The sequence below is a fragment of the Mobula birostris genome, chromosome 7 (genome assembly GCF_030028105.1).
Source record: "Mobula birostris isolate sMobBir1 chromosome 7, sMobBir1.hap1, whole genome shotgun sequence".
NCBI lineage: Eukaryota > Metazoa > Chordata > Chondrichthyes > Myliobatiformes > Myliobatidae > Mobula > Mobula birostris.
This window is the reverse complement of record NC_092376.1, coordinates 17,443,928-17,466,188: the sequence shown is the minus strand read 5'-3', so window position 1 is coordinate 17,466,188 and position 22,261 is coordinate 17,443,928. Positions and strand designations below refer to the sequence as shown.

Genomic DNA, 22,261 nt, shown 5'->3' with positions numbered 1-22,261 from the left:
GATTACAGAGGGACATTGATAGGATGCAGAAGTGGGCTGAGAAGTGGCAGATGGAGTTCAACCCGGAGAAGTGTGAGGTGGTACACTTTGGAAGGTCAAACTCCAAGGCAGAGTACAAAGTAAATGGCAGAATACTTGGTAGTGTGGAGGAGCAGAGGGATCTGGGGGTACATGTCCACAAATCCCTGAAAGTTGCCTCACAGGTAGATAGGGTAGTTAAGAAAGCTGATGGTGTGTTAGCTTTCATAAGTCGAGGGATAGAGATTAAGAGTCGCGATGTAATGATGCAGCTCTATAAAACTCTTTTTTTTAAAAGCTTACAAAAGGAAACTAAGAAGGTCATTCAGAGGGAAAAGGTTATGAAAGGAAGCTAGCAAATAATATCAAAGAGGATACTAAAAGCTTTTTTAAGTATATAAAGAGTAAAAGACAGGTGAGAGTAGATATAGGACCGACAGAAAATGACGCTGGAGAAATCGTAATGGGAGATAAGGAGATGGCGGAGGAACTGAACGAGTATTTTGCACCAGTCTTCATTGAGGAAGACATCAGCAGTATACCAGACACTCAAGGGTGGCAGGGAAGAGAAGTGTACGCAGTCACAATTACGACAGAGAAAGTACTCAGGAAGCTGATAAGTCTAAAGGTAGATAAATTTCCTGGACCAGATGGAATGCACCCTTGTGTTCTGAAGGAAGTAGCTGTGGAGATTGCGGAGGCGTTAGCGATGATCTTTCAAAAGTCGATAGATTCTGGCGTGGTTCCAGAGGGCTGGAAGATTGCAAATGTCACTCTGCTATTTAAGAACGGGGCAAGGAAGCAAAAAGGAAATTATAGACCTGTTAGCTTGACATCGGTAGTTGGGAAGTTGTTGGAGTCGATTGTCAAGGATGAGGTTACAGAGTATCTGGAGGCATATGACAAGATAGGCAGAACTCAGCATGGATTCCTTAAAGGAAAATCCTGCCTGACAAACCTATTACAATTTTTTGAGGAAATAACAAGTAGGCTAGACAAGGGAGATGCAATCCTGACGAAGGGTCTCGGCCTGAAACGTCGACTGTACCTCTTCCTAGAGATGCTGCCTGGCCTGCTGCGTTTACCAGCAACTTTGATGTGAGATGCAGTGTATGTTGTATATTTGGATTTTCATAAGGCCTTTGACAAGGTGCCACACATAAGGCTACTTAACAAGATAAGAGCCCATGGAATTACGGGAAAGTTACATATGTGGATAGAGCGTTGGCTGATTGGCAGGAAACAGAGTGGGAATAAAGGGATCCTATTCTGGTTGGCTGCCGGTTACCAGTGGTTTTCCACAGGAGTCAGTGTTGGGGCCACTTCTTTTTATATTGTACATCAACGATTTGGATTTTGGAATAGATGGCTTTGTGGCTAAGTTTGCTGACGATACGCAGATAGGTGGAGGGGCTGGTAGTGCTGAGGAAAGGGAGAGTCTGCAGAGAGACTTGGATAGATTGGAAGAATGAGCAAAGGAGTGGCAAATGAAATACAATGTTGGAAAGTGTATGATCATGCACTTTGGCAGAAGAAATAAACGGGCAGGCTATTATTTAAATGGGGAGAGAATGCAAAGTTCTGAGATGCAAAGGGACCTGGGAGTCCTCGTACAGGATACCCTTAAGGTTAACCTCCAAGTTGAGTTGGTGGTGAAGAAGGCGAATGCAATGTTGGCATTCATTTCTAGAGGAATAGAGTATAGCAGCAGGGATGTGATGTTGAGGCTCTATAAGGCACTGGTATGACCTCACTTGGAGTACTGTGGGCAGTTTTGGTCTCCTTATTTAAGAAAGGATGTGCTGACGTTGGAGAGGGCTCAGAGAAGATTCACTAGAATGATTCCGGGAATGAGAGGGTTAACATATGAGGAATGTTTGTCCGCTCTTGGACTGTATTCCTTGGAGTTTAGAAGAATGAGGGGAAACCACATAGAAACATTTCGAATGTTGAAAGGCATGGACAGAGTGGATGTGGCAAAGTTGTTTCCCATGATAGGGGAGTCTAGTACGAGAGGGCATGACTTAAGGATTGAAGGGCGCCCATTCAGAACAGAAGTGCGAAGAAATTTTCTTAGCCAGAGGGTGGTGAATCTATGGAATTTGTTGCCACAGGCGGCAGTGGAGGCCAAGTCATTGGGTGTATTTAAGGCAGAGATTGATAGGTATCTGAGTAGCCAGGGCATCAAAGGTTATGGTGAGAAGGTGAGGGAGTGGGACTAAATGGGAGAATGGATCAGCTCATGATAAAATGGCAGAGCAGACTCGATGGGCCGAATGGCCAACTTCTGCTCCTTTGTCTTATGGTCTTATGGTTAGGCCACACTTGGAGTACTGTGTCCAGTTCTGGTCGCCTCACTATAGGAAGGATGTGGAAGCATTGGAAAGGGTACAGAGGAGATTTACCAGGATGTTGCCTGGGTTAGAGAGTATGGATTATGATCAGAGATTAAGGGAGCTAGGGCTTTTCACTTTGGAGAGAAGGAGGATGAGAAGAGACATGATAGAGGTGTACAAGATATTAAAAGGAATAGATAGAGTGGACAGCCAGCACCTCTTCCCCAGGGCACCACTGCTCAGTACAAGAGGACATGGCTTTAAGGTAAAGGGTGGGAAGTTCAAGGGGCATATAAGAGGAAGGTTTTTTACTCAGAGAGTGGTTGGTGCGTGGAATGCACTGCCTGAATCAGTGGTGGAGGCAGATACACTAGTGAAGTTTAAGAGACTACTAGACAGCTATATGGAGGAATTTAAGGTGGGGGGTTATATGGGAGGCAGGGTTTGAGGGTCGACACAACATTGTGGGCTGAAGGGCCTGTAATGTACTGTACTATTCTATGTTCTATGTTTGATGTATACATCCAGATAAAATGCTTTCTATACTGCATCGATAAAACTTGAGGATCAATGGGGACATGCCAAATCTCTCTAGCCTTCTGAAGAAGTACAACCACTGGAGAGCTTTCTTGGAGGTGGCACCACCGTGGTTGGACCATGACAGGGTATTGGCGATGTTCACCACTAAAAGCTTGAAACTTCTCACTCTATCCACTGCCACCCCGCCTCCCCCACAATGAGAACTCGTGTGTATTTGTGTATTCTCCCAACTTTGCCATTATCTCTTAAGCTAGTCGTTTGAACATTTCAAAACTGAGATAATTATTTTGCTTGGCAACGATATCAAGACCAATGCAGTTAAGATACAGATTAGCAATAATTTATGTAAATATTGGATGAGACTCAGGATGTTGAAGGGCTTAATTCTTTAAGCAACATGAACATACTCATTGCAGATTGTTAGGTAGCAAAGATTCCTGGTGAGACTCTTTCGCTTCCGTATAAGAAGGCTAATACCAAAACAGGCTATGGAAGAAGGAAACTGAGGTTTTAGCAAGAAAATTGTATAAGAACATTATAACAATCCATTCTTTAGCCACAGCGTGCTGAATCTCTGGAATTTGTTGCCATAGGCAGCTGTGGTGACCAAGTCATTGGGTATAGTCAAGGCAGAGGCTGATAGATCCTTGATTAATCAAGGCATGAATGGTTTCAGGGAGAAAGCAGGGGATTAAGTCTGAGAGAGAAATGGATCAGCCATAATGAAATGGCGACACAGACTCAATGGGCCAAATGGCCTAATTCTGCTCGTATATCTTATGGTCCTATCAATTCAAAATGCAGCCAAAACAATAAGTGGTAAATAGAACACATCCATGTTAAAGTTCATGGATTAGTGAATAGTTTTAAATTAAAATAATATTAAAAAGGCACAATTCACTATAATTTTAAATTGTCTTTACTATTTCCACATTACTCTGTATGACAACTTGTCTTTCAGTCCTGAAGTTGATGGCAACCAATGCTGGAGTTTGGGGTCATGAGAAACAGGAGCTAGTAATTTGCAATCATTGAACTCTCTGTAGGAAAATGAACTGTTAATTTCAACTGTCAAAGGGTAATGATAGCGATAAAGGAGATTTACTACTGCCCTCCACTGCCATCTAGTGTCAAAACAATAGATAAAGATTAGCTTTCTTTGTCATGTGTACATTGAAACATACAGTAAAATGCGTTGTTTGTGTCAATGACCAACATAGTCCGGGGATGTGCTGGGGGCAGCCTGCAAGTGTTGTCATGTGTCCAGAATCAACAGAGCATGCTGACTTGGAATTCGGGAGGAAAATGGAAAATCCAGAAGAGTCCCACGGGGTCACCGGAAGAATGAACAAACTCCTTACAGACGGTGGCAGAATTGAACCTGGCTTGCTGGCACTGTAATAATGTTCTGATAACCACTATTTTATGGTGCAGTCCAAAAATATCAAACTGATGGTTCAGTACCACATCCTAAAAAGATTTCAAGTAACAGATGTCTGCTCCTTGCTAGTTCAAATAAAGCAGTTCTACAGCGTTAAATTTTCAATGACACAGGTTGTGTTACAAGAAAAACTTTATCTATGATTAAGAGTGCTTAGCCTACTGTTCTACTCTCATGACTATGTGGCTAAGTGTAGCACAAATGCCATCAATAAGTTCACTGACGATGCCGCTGTTGGCAAAATTTCAGATGACAATGGTCAGCTGCTTGAGTGGTGTTGCAACAATAACCTCATGCTCAACCTCAGCGAGACCAAGGATTTGATTGCAGACTTCAGGAAAGCGAAGTTGGGAGAAGACACACGAGTCCTCATTGAGGAGTCATGGCTACTTGTAGTGAACATCATCTGTTATGGTCCAACCAGTGATGCCACAACAAAGAAAGCGCACCAATGGTTGTACTTCCTCAGAAGGCTAGGGAGATTTACCCTCATTGATTTTTAGCAATGCACCAAAGAAAGCATCTTATCTGGATGCATCACAACTTCACGTGACAACTGATCTGACCATGACTGCAAAAACCTGCAGAGAGTTGTGGTTATAGCTCAGCACATCATGAAAATTAGGCTTCCCTCCATAGATTCTGTCCACACTTCTCGTCGTCATGGTAAAGCAACCAGCATGATCAAAGACTTCTCGCAACCTCGATATTCTCTCCACGTTATCAATTACAGTACTGTGCAAAAGTTTTAGGCACATATATATAGCAAGGATGTCTAAGGTTTGTGCACAGTACTGTAATTTTCAATGTGGAGCAAACAGTGAATTTGTAAATCTGGCAAGAGCAAGTTAGTTTGGGAATGACAAAGGTGGAGTGCCGGGTCAGGGGTGTGGGATAGGTGGCAGAGGAGTACCACCCTCTGGAGGGGGCAGGTGCAGACATACCCAGCCCTGAGACAACAGGCAAGATCATTTGATTCCAAACAATTGCTTTATTGATCTGGTGTTTCCCAATCTCTCCTCTCTCCCTTCCCCTTTTCACAACCATGAATCCCCTCTCCCTGCCCCCTTCCCACTCTCAGTCCACAATAGAGACCCAAATCAGAATTAAGTTTATCATCACTCACATATGTCATGAATTATTTTTTGCAATAGTACAGCGCAATACATAAAATTACTACAGTACTATGCAAAGGTCTTAGACACCTAGCTATGTATATATGCTACGATTTTTGCACAGTACTGTAAGTTTCTTCCCTTTTGATCTAGCCTTTCCCTTATCTTGCCATTCCCGTAACCTTATGTAGATTCTTTTCAAAAGCTGAAGATGACGTTCGGGCTATCTTCAGGTGTGTAAATCCAAGGACAGCATCTACTTCACACAGAGTACCTGGCCGAGTATTGAAGACCTGTGCTGACCAACTGGCTGATGTGCTCACGGATATCTTCAACCTCTCATTCCGGCACTGTGTGGTACCCACCCGCTGCAAGCAGGTTTCAATCATACAGATGCCCAAGAAGAGCACGGTAACCTGCCTCAATGACTTTCACCCAGAGGTACTTACAACCACAGTGATAAAGTGTTTTGAGAGCCTGGTATGAAGCATATCAGCTCCTGTCCGAGTGGCGACTTGGATCCTTTCCAATTTGCCACCAAAGCAACAGTTCTACAGCAGATGCCATCTCATTGGCTGTTCAAACAACCTTGGATCATCTGGGGAGCAAAGATGCATACATCAGGATGCTCTTTATCGACTACAGCTCAGCATTTAATACCATCATCCCCTCAAAGCTAATCAGTAAACTCCAAGACTTGGGCCTCAATATCCCCTTGAACAATTCCAACCAGGATTTCCTCACTTGCAGACCTGTCAGTTCAGATTGGCAAAAACATCTCCTCCACAATCTCCATCAGCACAGGAGCACTGCAGGGATGTGTACTTAGCCCCCTGCTCTAATCACTTTACACCTATGACTGTGCCTAAGTACAGCTCCAACACCACATACAAGTTTGCTGATGACACCACTGTTGTGGGCCATATCAAGGGTAGTGATGAATCAGGAGGGAAATTGAAAATTTGGCTGAGTGGTGTAATAATAATGACCTCTCACTCAATGTCAATAAGACCAAGGAACTGATTGAAGAAAAGGGGATAAGTACACTCATTCTACTTCTGGTGCATCTCACTTTAAGGACTCTTTGTCTTGTTACTTCATGCTCATTATTTAATGCTATTTATTTATATTTCCATTTGCAGTTTGTTGTTCATTGATTCCATTTATAGATTCTGTTCTATATTTGCTGAGTATGCCTGCAAGAAAAATAAACTCAGGGTTTTATATGGTGACATGTATGCATTCTGATGATAAAAAAACTTTACTTTGAACTTTATCTGAACCTATCATGTTTTTTTTAGATTATGAGGACACACAGTCCTCTTTTATTGTCATTTAGTAATGCATGCATTAGGAAATGATACAATGTTTTTCCAGAATGATATCACAGAAAACACATGACAAACCAACTTAGAAACTAACAAAAACCACATAATTATAACATATAGTTACAACAGTGCAAAGCAATACCGTAATTTGATAAGAACAGACCATGGCACGTTAAAAGTCTCAAAGTCTCTCGAAAGTCCCATCATCTCACACAGATGGTGAACCTCCAGCGCCGCAAACTTGCCGATGCAGCATACTGGAAGCATCCGACCACAGTCCCACTCCGAGTCCGTCCGAAAACTCCGAGCCTCCGACCAGCTCTCCAGCTCCAAGCACCATCTCTGCCAAGCACTTCGACCCCGGCCCTGGCAACAGGCAATCGGCAAAGCCGGGGATTTGGGGCCTTCCCTCTGGAGATTCTTGATCGCACAGTAGCAGCGGCAGCGAAGCAGGCATTTCAGAAGTTCCTCCAGGTGTTCCTCCGTGCTTCTCACAATTGTCTCCATCAAATCCGGATTGTGCACGGTACTTAATTAACATATACGATATTCATTCGGAACGGTCGCGTGGGCTGCACCACGCCGCCATCTTCTCCTCCCTGTATGTTTCAATGCTTCGATATACAGTACATGTGATAAAAGAGCTAATCTTTTATCTTTAATTGGGCGCTTTGATTACACTCTCTGTGAAAGATTGTTTGAAAAGACAAATATAAATATGTTCCAAAAACTAACTTGGCAAATAAATGAACTAACTTTTCAATATAAACTACTGCATCAGGAACGCAAACAGGAAATCTGCAGATGCTGGAATTTCAAGCAACACACATAAAAATTGCTGGTGAACGCAGCAGGCCAGGCAGCATCTATAAGAAGAGGTACAGTTGATGTTTCGGGCCGAGACCCTTCGTCAGGACTAACTGAAAGAAGTGATAGTAAGAGATTTGAAAGTGGGAGGGGGAGATCCGAAATGGGAGGAGAAGACAGGAGGGGGAAGGGATGGAGCTAAGAGCTGGAAAGTTGATTGGCAAAAGGAATATGAGAGGATCATGGGACGGACAGGAGGCCTAGGGAGAAAGAAAGGGGGAGGGGGGAAGCCCAGAGGATGGGCAAGGAGTAGAGTGAGAGGGACAGAGGGAGAAAAAGGAAAGAGAGAAAAAAAATATATAATAAAAAGATAAATAAATAATGGATGGGGTACGAAGGGGATTAATGGACAGAGCGAAGGTGTTCAGCGAAACGGACTCCCAGCCTGCGTCAGGTCTCGCATACTGTGTCCGGTGCTCCCGATGTGTGCTTTCCACAGGGATCACTCCCTATGTGACTCCCTTGTCCATTCATTCCCCCACCCCTTCCCACTGATCTCCCTTCCGGCACTTATCCTTGTAAGTGGAACAAGTGCTACACATGCCCTTACACTTCCTCCCTCACCACCACTCAGGGCCCCAGACAGCCCTTCCAGGTGAGGCGACACTTCACCTGTGAGTCAGCAGGGGTGATATACTGCGTCCGGTGCTCCCAATGTGGCCTTCTATACATTGGCGAGACCCGATGCAGGCTGGGAGACCGTTTTGCTGAACACCTATGTTCTGTCCGCCAGAGAAAGCAGGATCTCCCAGTGGCCACACATTTTAATTCCACATCCCATTCCCATTCTAGCATGTCTATCCACGGCCTCCTCTACTGTAAAGATGAAGCCACACTCAGGTTGGAGGAATAACAGCTTACGATCCATCTGGGTAGCCTCCAACCTGATGGCAGGAACACTGACTTCTCTAACTTCCATTAATGCCCCACCTCCCCTTCGTACCCATCCGTTATTTATTTATCTTTTATTATTATTAATAATTTTTTTTCTCCCTCTGTCCCTCTCACTATACTCCTTGCCCATCCTCTGGGCTTCCCCCCTCCCCCTTTCTTTCTCCCTGGGCCTCCTGTCCCATGATCCTCTCATATCCCTTTTGCCAATCAACTCTCTACCTCTTAGCTCCATCCCTTCCTCCTCCTGTCTTCTTCTATCATTTCGGATCTCCCCCTCCCACTTTCAAATCTCCTACTATCTCTTCTTTCAGTTAGTCCTGACGAAGAGTCTCAGCCCGAAATGTCAACTGTACCTCCTCCTATAGATGCTGCCTGGCCTGCTGCATTCACCAGCAATCTTTATGTGTGTTACTGCATCCTCTCCTGGGTATGAGGATAAACTATATCCGTCTGTGGAGCATTTGCTTTGGGTAATGAGGTTACCATTTACCACAGCTACCTCCAGGTCACCCTTAGGCAAGGTGTAGCACCTGTTAGCCTCCCTACTTGGGTTACAGTGAAGCCACAGAATGCAGGTGGTGGATGAAGCAGAAGGCAAGTTGTGACTAACACAATCAATGGTTCCTGCTTCTCAGACGCTGAGCAGTAGATCCTTTTAATAGGACAATGTTCAGGGTCACCCATCTTGTAAAGACACTGCAGCGGAAGCAAGCAAGTGGAAGCTACTTCTTGTATTTTATCCCCAGTACAACCATGGTTAATACATACACAAATGTAAAAGACAACAGCGTAAATGACAGTCCACTTCCAAATAGTGCCGACACCTCGCTCAGTATGAGATATCATGTAAACAGACAAGTGAGCCCGGATCGTCATACCTCTACTGCCTGCAAGAACAAGAGACTGCGAATTGCCACTTGGAATGTTCGAACCCTGCACCAAGCTGGTAAGCTAGAAAACGTAAAATTAGAGATGAAGAAGCTAGAAGTCAGCATCCTTGGCCTAAGTGAAATAAGGTGGAAAGGCACTGGAGTATTCCAATCAGACGACTACGAGATGATATACTCTGGTGGAGATAAGCATGAAAAGGATGTTGCTATCATCTTAGACAAAGAAACATTCAAGAGCCTGCTAGGATACTGGCATATCTCAGACAGAATGATGCTAAGCAAACTAAAAGGACAACAAAACAACATCTCTATCATCCAAGTATATGCACCCACAATGGCAAGCTCAGAGGAAGAAATTGATGCCTTCTACCAACCTCTAGACAAAGCACTAGAAGCTATCATAGTCATGGGTGACTTCAATGCAAAAGTTGGTGAGAGAAGAGAAGACCATATTGTTGGAGACCAGGAATTGACAGAAAGAAATGAAAGAAGAGAAAAGCTTATATCATGGTGTAAAACAAACAATCAGATAATCACCAACACTTGGTTTAAACAACATCCAAGAAGAAAATGGACATGGAGAAGCCCAGATGGGAACAACAGAAATCAAATCGACTACATAACAATCAATAACAGATTCAAAAACTCGATAACTCAATCTAAAAGCTACCCTGGAGCAGACTGTGGAAGCGACCACATACCAGTAATACCAAAAATTATTCTCAGAGTAATCATGATGAGAGCAAGACGCTGTATAAAACCAGAAATCAGTAAAGAACAATGCGGCTTTGTGGAAAACACTGGAACCAGAAATGCAATTTTCATGCTACGGATGATCTGTGAACGAGCCATCCAGGTACAAAAAGACATCTACTTATGTTTCATTGACTGTATACAAAGGCTTTTGACACTGTCAGACAGCAAGATCTTCTGGAAATGCTTCAAGATCTTGACATAGATGGGAAAGATATACGTTTCTTAAGAAACTTATACTGGGACCAGACAACATCCATCAGAATAGAAGGAGAAGTGAGTGAGTATGTGATTATCATGAGAGAAGTCAGGCAAGGTTGTGTCTTTTCGCCAGACTTATTCAACCTGCACAGTGAAAATATCTTGAGAAGTATCAAAGACATCAAAGGATTCACAATTGGAGGCCATAATATAAATAACATCAGATATGCTGATGAAATCATACTAATAGCTGACTCAGAAACAAAACTTCAAGAACTACTCACTATAGTGGCAGCAGAAAGTAATCGCAAAGGCCTCTCAATCAACACCAAGAAGACAGAGAGCATGGTCATCTCCAAAAAGACAAACATCCCACAATGTGTGATCAAGATCGGAAATACAAACATCAAACAAGTCAACAAATTCAAATACCTTGGCAGCCTAATAACAAGTAATGGCAGGTGTGACAAAGATATCAAATACAGAATAGCAATGGTGCAAGAAGCTTTCCAAAAAATGAAGACCATATTAACAGACAGAAAGATGAGCACGTACACTAAAAACAGAATACTGCAGTGCTACATTTATTCTGTCCTGACTTATGGAAGTGAATGCTGGACCATTTCTCCAGCAATGGAAAAGAGACTAGAAGCAGCTGAATTATGGTTCTACAGGAGAATGTTAAAAATATCATGGACCACACACACATCAAATGAAGAAGTTCTCAGAAGAGCCCAAGCAGTTCGATCACTCATACCAACAATAAGAGAAAGACAACTCAGATTCCTGGGACACATCATGCGGAAAGATGAACTAGAAAAACTCGTACTCTCTGGAAAGATTGAGGGGAGTAAACCTAGAGGAAGACCTCGGCTTATGTACATCAAAAGCATAGCCAGATGGCTACACATCGAGGAAATGGAAGTCATCCAAAAAACGAAGGATAGATCTATATGGAAAACCATGGTCACCAAAGTCCGCATCGGATATGGTACCTAGACAGACAGACAGGTACTGCATCAGGAAAATCACATCAGATTTCTACTAATCAGCTGAACACAGAGAACACCATGCTAATCACATCATGCGGAATCTGGAAAAAAAACCGTATTTAATCTAAACTCTCTGTACAATCAACAGCATGATATTAATTGCATGACACCTCTCTTACTTGACAGCAATATTGCATTTTATTCAGCAATCTTGCAAAAGAAGGGCGCCACAGTAGCAAAGTAGTTAACCTGACGCTATTACAGTGTCAGCAATCTGAGTCCAATTCTGTCGGTGTCTTTAAATCTTGTATTTTCTCTACTTGAGTGCATGGGCTTTCTCCAGGTGCTGTGGTCTCCTCCCACATTCCAAAAACGTGTGGTTTTTGGTTACATGGGTATAATTGGACGACGAGAGCTTGTTGGGCCAGAAGGTGTGTTACTGTGCCGTATCCCTAAGTAAAATCCAAAAATCCCTTGGGATTAAAGATGCTCTGTTTATGCCCCATTTGCGTGGGTTCAGAAGTTGATAATGAGGCCAATATGGGAGCTGTGGGCTCTTCCACAGATGGCAGTGCGGTGGACAGATGGTAGTCTCAGGATGTGAGCCATCCATGGTCTTGGTATGCATCACCCCAAGGTTCCCATCATCACTAAATGTTCCTTCTTCATTCTACGTAACCATGGGTCAGGGATGCCCAAGAACCAGTGGGAATGATGCACATTTTCCCAGGAACCTTTAAGCACATCCGCACATCTCAGATTCAAGTTTATTTAATCACATGTACTGTTGGGAGAAGACCTTGTGAATATTGAGTGTATCCTGTTGGATGCTTCAGTGAACAACTTGATAACATCCAAGGGCTAATCTTCCACTTTGGAATATAAAATGTACACTAGTGAACATTGAGTAACAGTAAACCACCACTTACAACATTGTTCAAAATTTCTCTTCTGCGTGGTGAAGCACTGGCAAGGACCACACGTTTCCCAGCTAGTTTGGAAATCACTGCATTCAATACCATGTTTGTGAACTAGAGTCTTACAGGTTGTTAAGCAGGATCTGAAAAGCAATAAAGGGTAATTGTTAGTAACTATACATACAGGTGTCTATTGCATTAACTTTAACAACCTTTACATTAGAACACAAGTCACTTAGAAGTATACAATCTACTTCATTATGTTCTTGCACCTTATTGTTTACCTACACTGCACTTTGTCTGCAGCTAATACACTTGATTTTGCATTGTTATGGTTTGACCCTGTTCTCCTACAATGCACTCTGTAATCAAGACAAGTTTTTCACTGTACCTCGGGACATGTGATAACAACAAACCAACACCAATAGATGAAGAATTAAGTCATTCAAGTCAAAGTAAATTTATTATCAAAGTACAAACTTGTCGCCATATAAGACCATAAGACCACAAAATATAGCAGCAGAATTAGGCCATTCAACCCATCAAGTGTTCTCCATCATTCCATCATGGCTGATCCTGGATCCCACCTAAGCTCATACACCTGCCTTCTCGTCATATCCTTTGATGCCCTGACCAATCTGGCAGAGCATTCCACAGATTTACTATTCTATGGCTAAAAAAATTCTTCCTTAGCTGTGTTCTAAAGGGTCGCCTCCAATTCTGAGGCTTTGCCCTCTAGTTCTGGATAGCCCTCACCATAGCAAACAACCCTCTCTACATCCACCCTTTCTAGTACTTTCAATATTCGGTAGGTTTCAACGAGATCCCCTCACATTCTTCTAAATTCCAATGAGTACAGGCCCAAAGCTGCCAAATGCTCATATGTTAAACCCTTCGTTCCCAGAACAGGAATATTTAAGGGGTAGTGGAGGTATAATTTGTCCATCTGTGCTGACCACCCCACCCTTGACTAAGCTGTTCCACCGTGAACACGATCTGTTATGAGTCAACATGATGCTTTCAGATCAGGTCATGCGTAGCACATACCTCCGCCGCACCGCTCAGGTGTGTTTCTGGGGTACAGGGGCTAGCGACCCTTGTGCCTGTTATCGATGAGCAGCAGCGAACCATCTGATTGGCCTATCAGAGCCCTCTTTGGGAACTAGTTGACTTGATCAGCATTTCTGATCCGGCTATTGCTCACGATTGCACTTAATAAAAAAAAACATCCTCATGAACATCCTCTGGACTCTCTCCAATGACAATACAGGTGTTCCCCACTTCTCAAATGTTAGCTTTACGACACCTCGCTGTTACGAAAGACCTACATTAGTTACCTGTTTTCGCTAACGGAAGGTGTTTTCACTGTTACGAAAAAAGGCAGTATGTGAAAAAAGGCAGCGCGCACCCCGAGCAGCCAAGCTCCTCCCCCGGAACTGCATTCTAGCTGGCATTGCTTAAACATGTGCCTGTGAGCATCTGTGCTTTATGTTGGTTTATTTTGAGCATCCGTTAGCAAGATGAGTCCTAAGGTATCGGAAAAGCCTAAAAGGGCTCGTAAGGGTGTTACACTTAGCGTAAAACTAGACATAATTAAGTGTTTCAATTGTGGTGAACGAAGGAAGGACAAAGTGAGTTTGGCTTGTGTGGAAGTTGACGAAGATGATGTTGAAGAGGTTTTGGCATCCCATGACCAAGAACTGATAGATGAAGAGCTGATGCAATTGGAAGAAGAAAGGATAACAACCGAAACTGAATGCAGTAGCGAACGGACCAAAAGTGAAGTCGTCCAGGAACTGAACGCGAAGCAACTGTGTGAGATTTTCGCTGCAATTGACAATGGTGCAATGATTGCAGAAAAGTACAACCTTAATTTTGAAAGGGTACATAGGTTTAGGGCATACTTGCAGGATGGTTTGAGTGCTTACAAAGACTGTATGATAGAAAAATGTGCGAGGCTAAGCAGTCAAGCATACTGTCGTTTTTCAAGTCTTCTACATCAGCCACAGCAGACGACAAACCTCGACCTTCGACATCTAGGCAGGCAGACATAGAAGAAGATGACCTGCCTGCCCTGATGGAAACAGACGACGATGAGATGACACCCCAGTGTCCCACCACCCCAACCTCTGACAACTCAACCTAACACACCATCATTAGTGTGCTCGCTGTCTTCCCGATTCCGGTAAGTGATACTACACTGTACATATATTATTTCTACTTTATATAGGCTGTGTATTTTTATGTGTTATTTGGTATGATTTGGCAGCTTCATAGCTTAAAGGTTACTGGAGAGAGTGTTTCTGCCGAGAGCACACGCGTGAGATTTTTCCTACGGTGTTCAGTGCAATGATTGCAGAAAAGAATTTCTACTTTATATAGGTGGTGTATTTATCATATCATTCCTGCTTTTACTATATGTTACTGTTATTTTAGGTTTTATGTGTTATTTGGCATGATTTGGTAGCTTATTTTTTGGGTCTGCGAACGCTCACAAATTTTTCCTGAAGTCAATAATCAGTTCCTTGGTCTTGCTGACATTGAGTAAGAGGATATTGTTACCACACCACTTAGCCAGATTTTCAACCTCCCTCCCATACGCTGAATTGTCATCAACCTTTGATTCGGCCTACGACAGTGGTGCTGTCAGCAAACTTGAATGTGTCATTGGAGCTATGCTTAACTGCACAGTCATAAGTGTAAAGTGAGTAGAGCAGGTGGCTAGGCACACAGCCTTGTGGTGCATCCGTGCTGATGGAGACTGTGAAGCAGATGTTGTTTCCAATCCGAACTGCCTGGGGTCTGCAAGTGAGGAAATCGAGGATCCAATTGCACAAGGAGGTAGTGAAGCCAAGGTCTTTGAAGCTTATTGATTAGTTTAATAATAATAACCCAGTACCAATAGGCATAGAAGTCAGTCATTCAATATGATCCTGACAGTTCCTTTATCTCAATGCCATTTTCCTGTACTAACTCCATAATCACCCAACATCTCTAAATTCATCCATCTCCCTCTTGAACACACCAATGTTCTGAGCCCCAAAGCTTTAATTTTGGTTGAGAATTTCAAATACTCACTACCATATGAGAAAAGACTTTTCTCTTCAATAGCATCCTGAATGACCAACCCTTTCCTCTGTGATTGTGATCCCTGGTTTTACACACTACAGACACAGAAAGCACCAACTACTCTGCCAAGCTCCTTAAGACTTTCTACATGCCAACGTAATCCCCTCTCATTCTCCTAAACTCAAGAGAGTGTGAGCTCAATGTGTTTAATCTCTCATCATATGTCAACACGATTTACTAGGAATCAAATCAGCATTACTCATTCTATTGAATTGACTTTCTTCCTTGGTAGGCAGCAGACCTCTACATTATGATCTAGAAACAATCCAAATAGGTGTTTATAATTGCAGCTGTGTGAATCTATACTTCTACTTAAATTCAATACAGCAAAAGGCAGCATCTAACTTACTTACTATCTTACTAACACAAACATCCTTCATAACCTTAAAACTGTAGTCATAGGTTTTAACCCAAAATATTGACCAGTCTTTCCACTAAGTAGAGCTGCTATGGGTATTGCCAGCTTTTAGTTTTCCAGTACAGTATATTTTAACACTGCTTTACCACCTTAAAGACATACATCCTGACAGGTAAATGCATAATAACAAAGAATTGGGTGCATTCAGTGGCAAACACAAGAGATTCTGCAGATCCAGAGTAACACACAGAAAATTCTGAAGGAACTCAGCAGGTCAGGTAGCATGTGAGTCCTCTCTTTTTGCACCAATTATTTAATTTACTTTTTTTTAATATGCAGTACCATGTAAAAATCTTAGACACATATATACAGTCAGAGTGCCTAAGAATTTTTACACAGTTACTGTGTATACTTCTTATTGTAGTTTATATATAATGCATTGGAATGTATTGCTGCCGCAATATGAATTTCACGACAATGCCAGTGATATTAAACATGATTCTGTTGGAGGCCTGATGAAGGGTCTCAGCCTGAAATGTCAACTGTTTATTCATTTTCATTGATGCTGCCTGACCTGCTGACTTCATCCAGTATTTTGTATGTGACATTCATTGACTAGGAGCCACACGGACTGTTAGACCCAGAGACACTCACAGGCGCTGACACTAATGCAAACACTTGAAGGTGAACAACTTGACACTGACCCACAAACTACCACATGGATACTGATGTATTGATAAGATGCACACTCAATGCCAGCAAGATGAAAGAGCTGATTGTAGACTTCAGGAAGAGTAAGATGAAGGAACACATACCAATCCTCATGGAGGGATCAGAAGTGGAGAGAGTAAGCAGTTTCAAGTTCCTGGGTGTCAAGATCTCTGAGGTCCCAACATATCGATGCAGTTATAAAGAAGGCAAAACAGCGATTATACTTCATTAGGAGTTTGAAGAGATTTGGTATGTCAACAAATACACTCAAAAACTTCTACAGATATATGGTGGAGAGCATTCTGACAGGCTGTGTCACTGTCTGGTATGGGGGGGGGGCGGGATCGGGACCTAAAGAAGCTGCAGAAGGTTGTGAATCTAGTCGGCTCCATCGTGGGTGCTAGCCTACAAAGTACCCAGGACACCTTCAAGGAGCGGTGTTTCAGAAAGCCAGTATCCATTATTAAGGACCTCTAGCACCCAGGGCATGCCTTTTTCTCACTGTTACCATCAGGTGGGAGGTACAGAAGCCTGAAGACACACACTCAGCGATTCAGGAACAGTTTCTTCCCCTCTGCCATCCGATTCCTAATGGACATTGAATCCTTGGGCACTACCTCACTTTTTAAATATGTATTATTTCTGTTTCTTGCACGATTTTTAATCTATTCAATATGCGTATACTGTAATTGATTTACTTATTTCCTTATTTTTTTTCTTCTTCTATATTATGTATAGCATTGAACTGCTGCTGCTAAGTTAACAAACTTCACGACACGTGCCGGTGATAATAAACCTGATTCTGACTCTGAAAGTTAGAAGAATCCAAGCACCATCAGGCTCACAGATTGATATAAAACCATGAACAATTACACACGCTGAATCACCGATGCTGACAAGGAACACGTACATAAACTGAGATAGACCTGCATACTGACAGACAGACCCACACATAGTCCAAGCAAAGTGCACTCTCAAATCATTGATGACTACACACAGAAGTGGTACACGTACAGTGGTACGAACATCCCAAAACCCTCCTCCCTACTGTATCTTGTACCAACCTCACCCTTTTGCCCCTCTACCTTCTTCTTCCCCTTTCCCCGTCGCCCTCCTTTCACTCCTCTCCCGCCTCTCCCCTCCAACCCCGGATCACTCACGTCTTCCTCGACCAGGGACACCAGTAAGCATGCGCAGTCTAGGCCAGGGGGCAGGAGGGAACTAGTACGCATGCGCGTAGAGTGACACTGCGGCTGCGATGGTCAGCGCTGAAGGGGGTGGGGTGGTGCCGACGCCAGCACGCAGGCGCAGTTCCCCACCCCGGTACAGTAGTTCCAGTTTTGCTCCAGCTGATCGTGAGATTCCGCGCTGAGCAGCAGATACAATCCAGGTTGGAATTACAAACTAAAAACTCTGTTGATGTTACAAGTCTGCAACTGAAACGGGAAATATATTGGGAAAAACATTCAGCAGATCAGTCACTTTAATATTTGTTTCTCATCAATACAAAATCAGGGTCTGGTTTTGCATATTTTTTGAAAATGCAAAAACCATAAAGCATGGGAGCAGATTTAGGCCATGGTAAAGTTTACATTCAAAATTTATATTGTCATAGGTATACGTACAGGGTGTAAATACCGTGAAAATTAGCTTTATATAACAGCACAGTAAGTCACAAGACAAGGACAAACCTAAAATAAAACAACAGGAATTCTGCAGGTGCTGGAAATTCAAGCAACACACATCAAAGTTGCTGGTGAACGCAGCAGGCCAGGCAGTATCTCTAGGAAGAGGTGCAGTCGACGTTTCAGGCCGAGACCCTTCGTCAGGACTAACTGAAGGAAGAGTGAGTAAGGGATTTGAAAGTTGCAGGGGGAGGGGGAGATCCAAAATGATAGGAGAAGACAGGAGGTGGAGGGATGGAGCCAAGAGCTAGACAGGTGATTGGCAAAAGGGATACGAGAGGATCATGGGACAGGAGGTCCGGGAAGAAAGACAAGTTGGGGGGGGACCCAGAGGATGGGCAAGAGGTATATTCACAGGGACAGAGGGAGAAAAAGGAGAGTGAGAGAAAGAATGTGTGCATAAAAGTAAGTAACAGATGGGATACGAGGGGGAGGTGGGGCCTTAGCGGAAGTTAGAGAAGTCGATGTTCATGCCATCAGGTTGGAGGCTACCCAGACGGAATATAAGGTGTTGTTCCTCCAACCTGAGTGTGGCTTCATCTTTACAGTAGAGGAGGCCGTGGATAGACTCCCCCATTTCACATACAATTCCTCCATCTCCGCCGCATCTGCTCTCAGGATGAGGCTTTTCATTCTAGGATGAGGGAGATGTCTTTCTTTTTTAAAGAAAGGGGCTTCCCTTCTTCCACTATCAACTCTGCTCTTAAACGCATCTCCCTCATTTCACGTACATCTGCTCTCACTCCATCCTCCCGCCACCCCTCTAGGAATAGGGTTCCCCTGGTCCTCACCTACCACCCCACCAGCCTCCGGGTCCAACATATTATTCTCCGTAACTTCCGCCACCTCCAACGGGATCCCACCACTAAGCACATCTTTCCCTCCCCCCCCCCCCCGCATTCCGCAGGGATCGCTCCCTACGCGACTCCCTTGTCCATTCGTCCCCCCCATCCCTCCCCACTGATCTCCCTCCTGGCACTTATCCGTGTAAGCAGAACAAGTGCTACACATGCCCTTACACTTCCTCCCCTACCACCATTCCGGGCCCCAAACAGTCCTTCCAGGTGAGGCAACACTTCACCTGTGAGTCGGCTGGGGTGATATACTGCGTCCGGTGCTCCCGATGTGGCCTTTTATATATTGGCGAGACCCGACGCAGACTGGGAGACCGCTTTGCTGAACATCTACGCTCTGTCCGCCAGAGAAAGCAGGATCTCCCAGTGGCCACACATTTTAATTCCACATCCCATTCCCATTCTGACATGTCTATCCACGGCCTCCTGTACTGTAAAGATGAAGCCACACTCAGGTTGGAGGAACAACGCCTTATATTCCGTCTGGGTAGCCTCCAACTTGATGGCATGAACATTGACTTCTCAAACTTCCGCTAATGCCCCACCTCCCCCTCGTACCCCATCTGTTACTCATTTTTATGCACACATTCTTTCTCTCACTCTCCTTTTTCTCCCTCTGTCCCTCTGAATATACCCCTTGCCCATCCTCTGGGTCCCCCCCCTTGTCTTTCTTCCCGGACCTCCTGTCCCATGATCCTCTCGTATTCCCTTTTGCCTATCACCTGTCCAGCTCTTGGCTCCATCCCTCCCCCTCCTGTCTTCTCCCATCATTTTGGATCTCCCCCTCCCCTTCCCCCTCCAACTTTCAAATCCCTTACTCACTCTTCCTTCAGTTAATCCTGACGGAGGGTCTCGGCCTGAAACGTCGACTGCACCTCTTCCTAGAGATGCTGCCTGGCCTGCTGCGTTCACCAGCAACTTTGATGTGTGTTGCTAAATATCATGAGATAGCCACGATAGCCACGGGTGCCAGGTTCCGGGATCTCTCTAACCGGGTGCAGGACATCCTGGTACGAGAGGGAAAGCAACCGGAAGTCATGATACATGTTGGGACCAACGACGTAGGCCGGAAGAGGGATGAGGTCCTGAAGTGCGAGTTTCGGGAACTAGGCAGAAGGCTGAAGAACAGGACCTCAAGGGTGGCGTTCTCAGGATTGCTGCCAGTGCTACATGACAGTGATGGTAAGAATTGGAGGAGATGGCGGTTGAATCCGTGGCTGAGGAGTTGGTGCAGGGAGCAGGGTTTTAGATTTTTAGATCATGGGATCTCTTCTGGGGAAGGTGGGACCTGTACTGATTGGATGGGTTGCACCTGAACTTGAGGGGGAGCAATATCCTTGCAGGTAGGTTCGCTGGCATGGTTCGGGAGGGTTTAAACTAATTTGCAAGGGGGAATGGGACCCAGAGCGATAGAGCAGTGAAAGAAGTGCATGGAGTAAAGCCAGATCTAACATACAGAGAGGCTTTGAGGAAAGAGAAGCAGAATAAACGGTGTAAAGACAGTAAGGTAGAAGGGCTGAAATGTGTGTACCTCAATGCAAGAAGCATCAGGAACAAAGGTGGTGAACTGAGAGCTTGGATACATACATGGAATTATGATGTAGTGGCCATTACAGAGACTTGGCTGGCACCAGGGCAGGAATGGATTCTCAATATTCCTGGATTTCAGTGCTTTAAAAGGGATAGAGAGGGTGGAAAAAGGGGAGGAAGGGTGGTATTACTGGTCAGGGATACTATTACAGCTACAGGAAGGGTGGGTAATGTAGCAGGATCCTCTTTTGAGTCAGTATGGGTGGAAGTCAGGAATAGGAAGGGAACAGTTACTCTACTGAGAGTATTCTATAGGCCCCCTGGTAGCAGCAGAGATACGGAGGAGCAGATTGGGAGGCAGATTTTGGAAAGGTGCAAAAATAACAGGGTTGTTATCATGGGTGACTTTAACTTCCCTAATATTGATTGACACCTGATTAGTTCCAAGGGTTTAGATGGGGCAGAATTTGTTAAGTGTATCCAGGACGGATTCCTGTCACAGTATGTGGACAGGCCGACTAGGGGGAATGCCATACTAGATCTAGTACTAGGTAATGAACCGGGTCAGGTCATAGATCTCTCAGTGGGTGAGCATCTGGAGGACAGTGACCACCGCTCCCTGAAAAGGATAGAATCAGAGAGGACAGAAAATTTTTTAATTGGGGAAGGGCAAATTATGAGGCTATAAGGCTGGAACTTGCGGGTGTGAATTGGGATGATGTTTTTGCAGGGAAATGTACTATGGACATATGGTCGATGTTTAGAGATCTCTTGCAGGATGTTAGGGATAAATTTGTCCCAGTGAGGAAGTAAAGAATGGTAGGGTGAAGGAACCATGGGTAACAAGTGAGGTGGAAAATCTAGTCAGGTGGAAGAAGGCAGCATACTTGAGGTTTAGGAAGCAAGGATCAGATGGGTCTATTGAGGAATATAGGGAAGCAAGAAAAGAGCTTAAGAAGGGGCTGAGAAGAGCAGGAAGGGGGCATGAGAAGGCCTTGGCGAGTAGAGTAAAGGAAAACCCCAAGGCATTCTTCAATTATGTGAAGCAAAATAGGATGACGGGAGTGAAGGTAGGACCCATTAGAGATACAGGTGGGAAGATGTGCTTGGAGGCTGTGGAAGTGAGTGAGGTCCTCAATGAATACTTCTCTTTTGTATTCACCAATGAGAGGGAACTTGATGATGGTGAGGACAATATGAGTGAGGTTGATGTTCTGGAGCATGTTGATATTAAGGGAGAGGAGGTGTTGGAGTTGTTAAAATACATTAGGACGGATAAGTCCCCGGGGCCTGATAGTATATTCCCCAGGCTGCTTCACAAGGCGAGGGAAGAGATTGCTGAACCTCTAGCTAGGATCTTTATGTCCTCGTTATCCATGGGACTGGTACCGGAGGATTGGAGGGAGGCGAATATTGTCCCCTTGTTCAAAAAAGGTAGTAAGGATAGTCCGGGTAATTATAGACCAGTGAGCCTTACGTCTGTGGTGGGAAAGCTGTTGGTAAAGATTCTTAGAGATAGGATCTCTGGGCATTTAGAGAATCATGGTCTGATCAGGGACAGTGAGCATGGCTTTGTGAAGGGCAGATCATGTCTAACAAGCCTGATAGAGTTCTTTGAGGAGGTGACTTTGAGGAGATGAGCGTAGTGCAGTGGATGTGATCTATATGGATTTTAGTAAGGCACTTGACAAGGTTCCACACA

General features: G+C 44.1%; 1 protein-coding gene and 1 long non-coding RNA gene across 5 annotated transcripts in view; one reads left to right on the top strand and one right to left on the bottom strand.

Annotated features, from left to right (window-relative positions):
• The window catches only part of asmtl (acetylserotonin O-methyltransferase-like), an 80,808-nt gene extending 63,106 nt beyond the window's left edge, over positions 1 to 17,702 (bottom strand). The window contains exons 1-2 of one of the 4 annotated variants that reach the window (XM_072262676.1): positions 17,651 to 17,702; positions 12,305 to 12,435 (exon numbers count right to left, since the gene is read on the bottom strand). In XM_072262676.1, the coding sequence (XP_072118777.1) occupies positions 12,305 to 12,397 (93 nt within the window). In that variant the 5' untranslated portion in view covers positions 12,398 to 12,435; positions 17,651 to 17,702. Of the gene's footprint in view, positions 1 to 12,304; positions 12,436 to 13,339; positions 13,446 to 17,554; positions 17,600 to 17,650 lie in introns of those variants that run through there. The other 3 variants (XM_072262678.1, XM_072262677.1, XM_072262675.1) reach the window with 3 other exon arrangements.
• A 115-nt stretch (positions 17,703 to 17,817) lies between these two features.
• The window catches only part of LOC140200030 (uncharacterized), a 67,935-nt gene continuing 63,491 nt past the window's right edge, over positions 17,818 to 22,261 (top strand). Inside the window, exon 1 of the long non-coding RNA XR_011886548.1 lies at positions 17,818 to 17,880. This is a non-coding gene — a long non-coding RNA (uncharacterized lncRNA). The remainder of the gene's footprint in view (positions 17,881 to 22,261) is intronic.